At 45.2% G+C, this 13,100-nt stretch overlaps 1 protein-coding gene across 1 annotated transcript in view; it reads right to left on the bottom strand.

Annotated features, from left to right (window-relative positions):
* DTD1 (D-aminoacyl-tRNA deacylase 1) overlaps nt 1–13,100 on the bottom strand; it is a 101,578-nt gene that overhangs the window by 79,045 nt on the left and 9,433 nt on the right. Inside the window, exon 4 of the mRNA XM_061126426.1 lies at nt 7,685–7,791. Within this exon, the coding sequence (XP_060982409.1) occupies nt 7,685–7,791 (107 nt within the window). The remainder of the gene's footprint in view (nt 1–7,684; nt 7,792–13,100) is intronic.

Genomic DNA, 13,100 nt, shown 5'->3' with positions numbered 1-13,100 from the left:
TCAAACCTCCTTTCCCTTAAGTGGAGGGGTTGGTGGTGAAGACTTTAAGTGTTTGGACAGGCAAACATAGAACTGGAGCTTAAGGGTGGTCAAATATACAAAGCCCCCTTCCTTGAGGGCTAGAGGATGGGCACAGTTATGGTGCTCACCCAACATTCGAGCGCACGCCCATGAAGTGAGTGGTCCCAAGAGACACATGAGCAGAAGTGACCAGCGACTGCTGATAAGGGGTCCCTATCCCTCTCCCCTCCTACCCAGGCGGCCGGTGTTATAAGCTGGGGGAGCCTGGGTCCCTGAGTCAGCAAACAGAGTAGACCCCTACCAACCTAGGCTGTGCTTTGGTGCTAGTAACTTTTATTGTGTGACGCTACAGAGACTTCTGAGTGTCTCCTGTGGCAGACAGCATTTCTTTTATTTATTTATTTGGCTGGGTCTTAGTTACCGTATGCAGGCTCTTTAGTTGCAGCATTTGGGATCTAGTTCTCTGACCAGAAATCGAACCTGGGCCCCCTGCATGGAGAGCATGGAGTCGTAGCCACTGGACCACCCTGAAAGTCCCTGGCATTTCTTATGACAGTCCCAATAAAGATACTTCCATTCAGAGAGTAATTAACCTACAACTTCAAAGAAAAGAGCAAGGAAGTTCTAAAATGTAGCAAGTTATGATATGTTCATGGGGAGGATGAAAGCATGCAAGCTGCTCTCATATGTACATGTTTCCTCCATCATCCTACAGAAACACTCACACAAGCAGGAAAAAATTTACATATGCACATGTATACTAACACACCGCCCATTTTTGTTAGGGGAAAAAAAAATTTTTAATTAAACGCCCTTCAAACAAGGAAAGAATACAGCCACTCAGTGACCTGTTCTCTGTGGTCCCCACCCTCTCCCCCCAGATGTGTGCTCTGCCCACAAGGCTCTCCAGCTGGACCTTCAATCAGCACTGCCCACAGCTGGCCACGCACGGGGACACCCATAAGGTGTGAGTTCTCCGTGACGGGTGATAGCCACTGATGCAAGATGCCGAGTACATGGGGATTTGTCACACTATCCTATTTATGTGAGCTCAAAGTTTTCTATGGTATAAAATTTTTAAAATGTAAATTTCAGAAAAATTGCCATAATTAAAAGTGACTAACCTTTGCAATAAACAGAAATGACTATGCTCATTGAAAGAGGCAAGATCACTAACCCAGGCAGATAAGCAACTTCTCAAGCATTTGTATCAGTGGTTGGAATGGGCTGCAATTAACTCATTAGTTCACTAAAGTACTCATGTCAAGTCAATGCTGATGAAAGCAGTCTGGATCGAGATTAACTTGACAGTGCATGACCTGGCTTGAAAAAACAAAATATTGAAAAGGAAGCATTCCCAATGCGTCCACATTTTCTAGACTATGCTGTAGACCATAAGATTCAGTTCCTGTTCTGTTGTTACTGAAGTTAACTTTAAGTGGAATATCAAAATATAGTGAAACAAATTAATAACCAAAAACATGCTTTGAAATAACTTTAAATTACAAATCAAGTCAAAATATGGAAGTATGGTTCATAAACATTTATTCATATCCCAACTCATAATTAAACTAGTAATGAAGCTTTTAAACTAGTAATGTGCCAAAGCTAGTTATCTGCTTTTTGATAACAGCCATTCTGACAGGTGTGAGGTGATGTCTCATTGTGGTTATGATTTGCATTTCCCTGATGACTAGCGGTGTGGAGCATCTTTTAATATGTCTATTGGCCATCTGGATACCTTCTTTGGAGAAGTGTCAGTTTAGGTCCTCTGCCCACTTTTTAATCAACTGTTTCACAGATACTGAGTTGCATAATTTCTGTATAGAATCTGGATATTAACCCCTTATCAGATATGTCATTGGCAAATTCTTCTCCTGTTCAGCAGGTGGCCTTTTCATTTTGCTGACAGTTTCCTTCACCATGCAAAAGCTTTCTAGTTTAATACAGCCCAATTTGCTTATTTTTGCTTTTGTTGCCCTTGCCTGAGGAGACAGATCCAAAAATATATTGCTTAAGATCAATGTCAATGTATATTCTGCCTATTTTCTTCTACTTTTATGGTTTATGATTAAGTCTTTAACCCATTTGAGTTTATTTTTGTATGTGGTATAAGAAAATGGGCTAGTTTCATTCTTTTACATGTAGCTGTCCAGTCTTCCTAATGTCATTTATTCAAGAGACATTTCCCACTTTATAGTCCTGCTTCCTTTGTCAGAGATGAACTGACCATGTAAGTGTGGCCAAAAAAGGGAGCCCTCGTGCACTGTTGGTGGGGATGTAAATCGGTGTAGTCACTATGGAAAATAGTTTGGAGATGTCTCAAAAAATTAACAGAACTACCATAAGATCCAGCAATTTCACTTCAGGATATATACCCAAAGAAAACAAAACACTAATTGAAAGAAATATGTGCACCTCTATGTTCACTGCAGCATCATTAACAATAGGCAAGATATGGAAGCAACCCAAGTGCCCATCAATATATGAATGAATAAAGACGATGTGGTTATAAATACACAATGGGATATTAATCAGCCATAAAAAAAGAATGAAATCTTGCCATTTGCAACAACATGAATGGATCTAGATGTTATCATGCTAAGTGAAATAAGTCAGGCAGAGAAAGACAAATACCACATAATTTAACTTATATGTGGAATCTAAAAAACAAACAAAGCAAAACAGAAACAGATCCATAGATACAGAGAACAAACTGGTAGTTGCCAGAAAGGGAGGGAGGTGGGAAAAGGAAGTGAAGAAGACTAAGGAACAAATTCCCAGTTATAAAATAACTAAGTCACAGGAACATAACATACAGAGTAAGGAATATAGTCAATAATACTGTAATTTTGTTTGGTGACAGATGGTTACTAGAATTATCACGGTGATCATTCAGTAACGTATTTAAATGTCGAATTGCTATGTTGTATACCTGAAACTAACATCATATATCAATTATACCTCTATCAATAAAATAGATAAATAGATAATGTAACCTTAACAAAAAGACACTGTTAATATCAATTAATGGTCAAAAAAGGAGGTTTACATTGTAAGACAGTTTTATTTCCATATGTCTCCCTTATGAATCTAACCTTTTACTCAACAAAATTGTTTCCCACCTGTCAAACACAGACCATGTTTCTAACTGTGACACACACAGGCTCTGGGAACAGGCCAGTGATCCCCAGAATCTGGAGAAATACAACAGGATGAGTAAGCCCTGAAGGATGGCTTTGCAAGCCTGTACCAAGGGGTTCTGGTCAACACCATCCAACGTTCAGGGAAAACAGGGACACACAGACCTGTAAACCTCAGTGCAACTACAAGTGAACTGAAGGTCAATGGCAAGGACACGAACCCATTTCTAGATCAGCTGACTCCTGGAGGACCAAGTTCCACACACTGATCTGAGAGGTGCTGAGGCTTCATTTCTTTGAACAGATCAAGTTATAGATCAGAAAGATGGGAGTTAAGGAAGTTCTGTCAGAAGAAACCTGAGACTGGATGACCTGAAAGACTGTCTTCTGTTGGAAGCCAGCTTACTTAGTAGCCACGTCCCATGACCTTGAACAAGTCAGTCAAGGAGAGAATCGAGCTTCCCCTGTCTTGTGGTGTTTCAGGGTCACAAGCATGGATACAAAGCTCAGAAACTGTTAGTTCTCAACTGTGTTTCTATTAACAATGATAATCTGCTACGTACTATAATCCTCCTTCAGGTGGAATAATTCATTTTTTTAAAGTGAGGTTTACTTTTAGAGTATACATTTCCAAAAAAAAAGAAAAACAACATTCTCAACACTTCTTTTTTTTCCTATTTTTATCGGTATATAGTTGATTTACCAAGTTGTGTTACTTTCAAGTGTACATCAAAGTGAATCAGTTATACATACACATATACCCATTCTTTCTTTTTTTAGATTCTTTTCCCATCTAGGCCGTTACAGAGTATTGAGTAGAGTACCCTGTGCTACACAGCAGGTTCTCATTAGTTGTCTTATTTTATATATAGTTCAACACTTCCTTTAAAGAAAAAACAAAAGAAACATCTAGAAAGAAGAGCAGAGCTACTAGGCACAGTGAGAAGGCACATTAAAAGTTTATGAATCCAGGTCTGCCAACTTGTAAACAGACTATTTGGCTATTGAGCAGATTACCTCTCACATTATTAGAAGCCCCTTATAAGTTAAACAGATCTTCCCAGGTGGTGAAGAATGTGCCAATGCAGGAGACACAAGAGACGTGGGTTTAATCCCTGTCAGGAAGATCCCCTGGAGGAGGGCATGGCAACCCACTCCACTATTCTTGCCTGGAGAACCCATGGAGAGAGGAGTCTGGAGGGCTACGGTTCACAGGGTCTCAAAGAACTGGACACAACTGAAGCAACTTAGCAGGCACTTGTTCCATGTCATGTGGGATCCTGGTTCCCCGACCAGGGATCAATCCCATGTCCCCTGCATCACAAAGTGGATTCTTAACCCCTGGACCAGCAGAGAAGTCCCTCAATTTTTTAAAAACAGATAAATCTTCTCTGTACCAGAATGTATTAGAGACAGCAGATCCACAGAGCGGGAGACAGATAAATGAGTTACATACCAACCGACAGTCTTAGGATTATAAACCTGGAATCACATTGCCATGTATTCTTTGGAGATGTGTTTGTTTCATATAAACAGCACAGCTGCTGTGTTTTCCACATAAGTTCACAGATCTCCACTGTGTTCAATTTTTAAAACTAACCAGCCAGTTCTCATAACACCTTTGATGAGAACCTACTTCTTGACCTGATCTGAAACACCATCTTTATTACAAACCAAACTTCTCATCAACAATCAGGCTCCCTTTCAGGCCACTCATCTCCTCAGTGATCGGTTTCTCTCTTGCTCAGCCAGCACCATCTGTTTTCATTACTGTGACATTGTAATATTACATTTTATATCTAGGAAGGCCAAGCATGCTCCATGAGACAACAGACAGATGAAAAGACGCTCAGCATTGCTAATTATTAGAGAAATGTAAAGTCCAGTGAGCTATCACCTCACACCAATCAGGATAGCCATCTCAAAAAATCTCCAACAATAAATGCTGGAGAGGGTGTGCAGAGTAGGGAATCCTCCTACACTGTTCTTAGGAATATAAGTCGGTACAGCCACTATGGAGAATAGTGGGAAGGTGCCTCAGAAAACGAAAAACAGAGTTACCACATGATCCAGCAGCCTTACTCTGGGGCATGCATCTGGAGAAAACTGTAATTCAAAAAGATACATTCACCCCAATGCTCACAGCAGCACTGAATATTCACAATAGCCAAGACCTGGAAGCAACCTACATGTCCACTGACAGAGGAATGGATAAAGAAGAACTGGTACATATATATATATACAATGGAGTATTACTCAGCTATAAAAAAGAATGAAATCATGTCATCTGCAGCAACAAGAATGAACCTGGAGATTATCATACTAAGTGAAGTAAGTCAGAGAGAGAAAGACAAATACCATATAATATCCCTTATATGTGGAATCTAAAACATGGCGCAAATGAACTTACCTACGAAACAGATTCACAGACACTGAGAACAGACTTGTGGTTGCCAAGGGAGAGGGAAGTGGAGGAGGGATGGAGGAGGAGTTTGGGGTCAGCAGATGCAAACTATTATATACAGAATGAATAAACAACAAGGTCCTACTGTATAGCACAGGAACTATACTCAATATCCTATGACAAACCATAATGGAAAAGAGAATGGAAAACAATATATACATGTAAAGTTGAATCACTATGCGGTACAGCAGAAATTAACTATACTTGTAAATCAACTATACTTCGACAAAATATTTTTTTTAATGGTTTGGACAGTATACAGAGAAATAATAAATTCATGTCAATAATATAAATTTTTAATTTGTCTTTGATTTGGAGAGGGAAATGGCAACCCACTCCAGTGTTCTTGCCTGGAGAATCCCAGGCACAGTGGAGCCTGGTGGGCTGCCGTCTATGGGGTCGCACAGAGTCGGACACGACTGAAGCGACTTAGCAGCAGCAGCAGTAGCAGAATGATATTAAATAGCAAATAAAAAGCACAATAAGTCCAAAGACCATGGATGAAAGTAAAAAGCTTTACACTATAGTAACTTTCAGTTCAGGTCAGTCGCTCAGTCATGTCCGAATCTTTGCAATCCCATGGACTGCAGCATGCCAGGCTTCCCTGTCCATCACCAACTCCCGGAGCTTACTCAAACTCATGTCCACTGAGTCGTGATGCCATCCAACCACCTCACCCTCTGTCATCCCCTTCTCTTGCCTTCAATCTTTCCTTGCATCAGGGTCTTTTCCAATGAGTCGGTTCTTCACATCAGGTGGCCAAAATATTGGAGCTTCAGTTCAGTATCAGTTCTTCCAATGAACATTCAGGACTGATTTCCTTTAGGATGGACTGGCTGGATCGCGTTTCAGTCCAAGGGACTCTCAAGAATCTTCTCCAACACCATAGTTCAAAAGCATCAGTTCTTTGGCGCTCAGCTTTCCTTATGGTCCAACTCTCACATCCATACTTGGACCTTTGTAGTAACTTTACAGGCACTTTTTCCTGCTTTTTGAGCAAGGAGTCTGGTATCTTGTCTGCAGGTGATCTGGCCAGCCCTTGGATGTCCGAGGTAACAGACCCCATCGAGGCATAGGCCAGCACGCGGGTCCTTCCCTCTGCAGCTCACACTCGTGGTTCCAGTCGTGGCTGCAGACCAGAACCTCCTCTGACCCCACCCCGGAGAATCCATGTCATTGGTCTGGGTGCAGCCAGGCAGTGGGAATGTTGATTTCTCAAGTTACTCTGCTGCATGTCAGAGGCTGAGAACCAGCAGCTTGGATTAAGGCTAGCAGGTACCAAGCATACCTGCCCACCGAAAATCAGTAACGAGAAAGAAAGGCTCTGTTCCCCTTAGAAATTGTGACTCTGAACAGGGCACAGAGCTTCAGGTTTAGAGAATGCTCCCCCCAGCCCCTGCAGCCTTCCCTTCATGGCATCCTAGAAGCGGGGGAGGAAGATGGAACTGCCTCCTGAGCTCTCACGCCTCCTGCCCGCCTGCCTCTCAAAGGTCACTAAGTGGCTGCATTAATCACAGTCTTTAGAAGCGCTAAGCACCTACCAGAAGCCCACAGCACACAAGGGCTAGCACAGATTTCCTTTTTCTGTTTGAATTAAATTTTTTCTGAAGGCTGGCAGAGTTGGCAGCAAATCCAGGTCAGACATTGCTTTAGGATTCAGAAAGAACCTCCGGCAGCACATGTAACCACACCTGGGATAAATGCACTCCACAAGCATTCCACACTTGGGCACTGGAGCCGTGGACAAGGCGAGCTATGATGCTCCGCTGCTGCCTCCCAGTGGCCACCAGGCACCACAGCACCTCACCCCGGAGCAGCCCAGAGGAGGGACTGGGCAGTGCCATGGATTCTGAGTCAGGCAGTGGCCAGGCCACAGCACAGAGGAGAGGCAGGGCAATAGGTGTGTTCTTGGGAACGGATGCAGGGAAACAAAACCCTAGGTTCCTGCAATGAAGGGTTGTCTCCACCCCAGACTGAGACAAGCTCCAGGAACTAAGTCAAAGCCAGAAGGTGTCCCTGGCTCCCAGGAATCTGACCAGCCCGATTCTGGGCTTACCTGCTTCGGGTCGGAGGCAGCAGCACCAGGGGCTGGAGATTCCAGTTCTATGGTCACAGGCCCATCGTTCTGAATGTGAACTTGCATGTAGGCGCCGAACTTGCCATCTGTAAGAGCAATGGCAGCCGTCACGAGAGGTGGAGACCTCGGGTTAAAGCTCTCTGCAATCAGTGCAATCGGAAATCTGGGAGCAGGACCAGCCAACCCCATAATAAGGGAAACACAAGACCACACACAGCAGAGGGGCCCTGCGTGCCCTGCAGCCCCAGCAAGGGGGTAGACCAGGGAAATCATGGGTTAACAGGACTGTGAAGCCATGAGGACATGAAGTGTATGAACACTTTGGAGGGCAAAGAATTTGGCAAAGTTCAACATGAACCAACACCACAACTCTGGAATTCCACTTTGGGGCAGACAGCCCAGTGTTTACGACCTGAGGTCTCGTGGGGGGACAGATGGGCACAGGGTGCTAATGATGCAGCACTGTTTGACCTTGAGAATCCTGACTCTGGAGGCCAGAGAAGGGTGAGAGGTCCCTGGTGAGAGGGGCTCCCTGGGGGTGGCTCCGCAGGGCACAGGACTAGAAGGGCCACAGGATTCAGGGCCCCAGCCAGCTCTGAGGCCTCTGTGTCCCTCCTGCAACACAGGGAGACCAGCAAAAGGACCGAGGTTGAAATACAAGTTCGAGGAGCAGGGGAATGCCCCTGTGTGCAAAGTCAGGGTCTGCTCTCTGCATCACGGTCTGAGGGGCCACGACTGCCTGCCCATCCCTGGGGGTCACAGTGCACTGCAGCTCAGACAGGCTCTCAAGATGTGGAGGAGGGACACCTGCTCAGTTCTTCACTCCAGTGGTCCCCACAGTCCCCTGGGGAGGAGCCTGCTTCACAGGGAGCACCCTTCACAGGATGGACAACCTCTGGGGGTCAGGCCAAGGAGAAGGGTGGCCCAGGAGCCCCTTGGGGCTCCCCGCTCCAGAGTGGCTCGGCCCTGGGGCCCCCAGACACCAGACCTGCCACAGCAGCAAGGGGCCCCTCCAATGATCCGTGACCTCATGGAAGGTCCCGGCAGAACAGGCTTGGGCAGTGGCACGGGCGACTAAGAGAAGCCAAGCTGCTCGCCATTTTTAGAGGCAACATGGATCTAGTTCCCGCTGGGCAACCAGTCGTGCGCGGATGACAGTGGCTTCCTGTGGCCTCCGCTTAGATTAAAGTGGCCGTTCAGATCCACAGAGCTTTTGTGTTACCCCTGTCAGGAAAGCTAAAAAGACATCAGCTAGGGAGGAAATCATGTGTTTAATTGCAGGCTAAAAATTATGGCTACAATTAGGAGCAACTTTCAGCCGCTGCTCTCCTCAGGGAAGCTGAAGGCAGGCTCAGGAGGAAAGGAATTATTTCCAACCTTGAATTTCTGTTGCCAGGATATACAGCATAAGCTTCACCCCGTTTATCATTCTAAGTAGCAAGAAATTTATTTTTTTTTTTTGCCTGTTTTTCTTCAGTTAAGAACAGAACTATTGTGTGCCTTTCCATTTGTACGGACAATAAATCCAAAGACATGTTTCAAGAAGTCTTAAAATGGTAATATATATATTTTTTTTCCCCAGTCCAGCTCACAGAGTAAAGCCCCCAAGAAAAATTACAATGGTTAGGAAAAGTAAAAACAGTTAAAAAATAATAATAATGTCAAAAGGCAGGAACTTATCTACAGAACTACATCTGGGCTCCAGTGGTGATATAATCAGGTTGCTCTGAAATATAAGTCCCACATGTTTCCAGCAGGAACACTCCCCATCGGGGCCAATCCCATAGGGTCCAAGGGCCCTTACCGGCCCTAAACCACAGCACTCCATGTACCCACAAAGGCTGATGTCCATGCTAATGATGTCAATGCCTGACAGCCTGCCCACCTCCACCAGGAAGCCACGCCCTGCCTCTCTGTGGCCTGGTGTCTTTCAGGATGACCAGCCACCACAAGGAGCGTGCATGTGAATACAGGCAGGGCACTGGCCCAGAGCCCAGCAAATCAGCATGCAGGAAAGCTGGTCACTCTTTTTTTATATATCTATGTGTGTATGTATGCATTCATTTGGCTGCACCAAGTCTTAGTTACAGCACGCAGGATCTTTGATCTTCCTTGCATCATGCAAGATCTTTAGTAGCGACATATGAACTCTCAGTGGCGGCACATAAGATCTAGTTCCTGAGCTGGGATCGAACTCGGGCCCCCTGCACTGGGAGCACAGAGTCTTAGCCACTTGACCACCAGGGAAGTCCCTAAAGGCAATTTTTAAACAATAAGACACAGGTATAGGTGGAAAGAAACTCCTTTCACCCTTGTCACCATCCAAAGATAGGAAATGACTCAGCATGAAAAGAAAAGTTTGAATCTTTCAGCAGGGGAAGCAGGAAGAGTTTAAAAAACTTCATGGACTTGGGGTCTACAGATTCAGATCTCAACAAAGATGTGATTCCCCCATCAAGAATTCCTAGATTTACATGAACAGTAATGCCTCTAGCATCGTAGCACTGGCCAAAGTATGTAACACAGGCTTCCACTGAAAGTTCACTCATGTGGTGAAAATGTTTTAAGTATTAATAGTAAAAAGAGAAGAAAATTAAGCAAACACATAAAAAATTAACCATGAAGGAAAGACTTGACGTGGTCTTCCTCCTTTGGGCACTTTCTCTGCAAGATGAACCTGTTGGGGCTAGGACATGCCCAGAGGGAATAGGGGTCGGGGTGGGGGGTAGAAGGCAGTCAGAAGTCTCCTGCACTCCTTAAACAACCTTCCACATTCCTCTAGCTCTCTGCTGCCCACCACGGATCAGACCTGCATGGAATATACAGGTAGCTCTTTTTAATCCCGTGGAGGCTTCTGATTTGCTGAACAAAGCTGACAGGTAAGAGCTTTCCTGGACTGAGCACAAAACAGCTGACAGTGGGAACAAGATGCTGGAGAGTGGAGATCCCTCTTTTCAACCGTTCCATTCTAGTATCACATTTATTTTTGTTTCCTAACTATAAAAGCAACACATGCTCAGAACTCAACTCAGAATGGTTAAGGACACCCGCTAAGTGGTACTTTCAGCGTTCATTTGAAGGATGGAGGTCCTGGGTGGAGGGTGGGGTGGGGTTGCAGGGGGCCACATGGGAACTCAGCATCCTGAAGCCCACTCAGGTTGGGGGTGTCCATGAAGTGCCCTCAGCCTCAGGCTCGTTCTGCGAGAGGGGAGGACTAAGGATTTCTGCACTGGGTTTCTCCCCCTAAAGCAAGTATTTGAAGGGAAGGCAGAGGATGAGAAAAACCCTCTGAGAACAGCAGAGGTGTGAACTGCCGAAGACAAAAGATAATCACAAACTCTGACGTTTCTTCCACTGCAGGCAGGTCTCTACTCTTCCCCCAGAATCTGGGCGGCTGAGTAACTGCCCTGACCAACAGCACGTGAGGCATGACACAGGCCACTTTCCAGGCCTGTCTGTGGGGCTGGCGCTTCCACTTCCTGCTCCCTGAAGCGTCCCCTTCTGGTCGGGGAAGCCAGGCACCATTGTAGAAACCCAGCTACTCCAAGACGGCTGGGCTGGGAGAAGCCAAGCAACATGGGGCGCCCTGGGGAATCAGATGAGGCAGGGCACAGAAACAAGATGCACAGAGGCCGGCCCAGAAGCAGGTCCCCAGGCCCAGCCAACACTGCAGCCGCCACCTGGCAGCACTGACCCTGCCACGGGTTTCAGGGCAGGGTGAAGGCAGGGCAGCCCCTGTGTTAGCTGCCCAGTCGTGTCCGACTCTTTGTGACCCCGTGGACTGCAGCCCGCCCAGCTCCCCTATCCATGGGAATTCTCCAGGCAAGAATACTTGACTGGGTTGTCATGCCCTCCTCCAAGGGATCTTCCCAACCCAGGGATCGAACCCGGGTCTCCTGCATTGCAGGAGGAGTCTTTATCGTCTGAGCCAGGAAATCCTTCAGGCTGATGTGGGTCTGGGACAAGTGCCTGGCCAAGCCCTTCCAAGATTCCTGACCTGCAAAATTGTGATGAAGATAGTCTTTTTTTTGCTTGTTTTTACTTGAAAATACTGGACTTAGTAGAAAATATCACATTGTAAACAAGTCTATTGACCCATTAGCTTAAAACAGCTTTTAGGCACAATCACACCTAAAAGCTAAAGATGAGATACTGGACCAAACACAGCGCTTAAAGAGAGGCCTGAGCTAGGCTCTGGAAGATCTTTCCCAGAAACAGAGGCAGCAGCAGCTTCCAACTGGCACAAAAGCAGGGAGGAGGAGGACACATCCAAACCATCAAGGCACAGTAGTAAGAGGAAATCAGAGCAGTACACTCATCTTGTGAACAAAGAGTGAAGGAGCGAGGGGCAAAAGCATTGTGTTTCCTGATGTTCTGGGAACCTGAGACCATGTGACATGAAGCCAGGAGGGTTAGAAGGGCAGGTTATTTTATGTGGGGAAAGGATATTAGGCAACTTAGAAGAAGTTGGTATGCTTTGGGCACTTAGCTCTTAAGGATGTAGACATGTAACCTGGGAGGTGATGGATGTAAACTTGTTGTGGTCATTTCACACTACATACATATGTCAAGTGGCTAAACCTAACAGAGTGTTATAGATCAATTACATCTCAAAAGAACTGGAAATTTTTTTTTTTTTAGAAATTTCTTTTTTTAATTTCTTGGGGTCAGGGTTAAATTTTTTAATTTTTGAATTAAACTACATTGTCTTAAAGTCACTGAAGAGACCCTGAAAATCTTTCAAGAAAGAAAATGCATTCAGCAGTTCATGTTCCTTCAGCTCACAGAGGACCTTCCACGTTGGAGGTGAAAGCCAGAATCTCAAAATGAACCCAACGACAGTGAGTGTGTAAAACATGCTCCCTGCACTTTGTTCCACTAAAGAAGAGCAAGCGAGGCCTGGGAGATCACCGTAGGGCCTCTGAAAGCCCAAAGGAACTGAAAATAAATTCTAATTAAAATCCCTGGCATCATCCATGCTGGCTTTTCATCAAAATGATCTGATGTTTCATATCCCATGAGCTTAAATTCTGATCCATTATAAAATTATAGTGTTTACAGTACACTGCTTCAGGCACCTCACATAATGACCTGGACAAAATACACATCTTTTCAAAAAGTAAGAGCTGTTTTTAGGAACACAAAGCACTTAAAGGTACATGGAACACTCGTGTTGAAGGGCTTAGGTGAAAGTGGCCTTGTTTTCACCCGAGCGTTCCCTGACAACCATCACTCATGTACCACAGAAAGGGCTCTCTCTCATGCTTCTGTGATATTCCTGGTGCTTATCCTTCTAAGGACCTTGGTGCAGCCTCAAACACATCTGAGGTTACTCAGAAATGGGATGATTCTACATGGCAGGCAGAGGACACAATGCTGGCAGCAGTTAATCCCT

Source organism: Dama dama, chromosome 23 (genome assembly GCF_033118175.1).
Source record: "Dama dama isolate Ldn47 chromosome 23, ASM3311817v1, whole genome shotgun sequence".
Classification (NCBI taxonomy): Eukaryota; Metazoa; Chordata; class Mammalia; order Artiodactyla; family Cervidae; genus Dama; species Dama dama.
The sequence above is the reverse complement of the archived record's forward strand: the minus strand, read 5'-3'. Positions and strand labels throughout refer to the sequence as shown.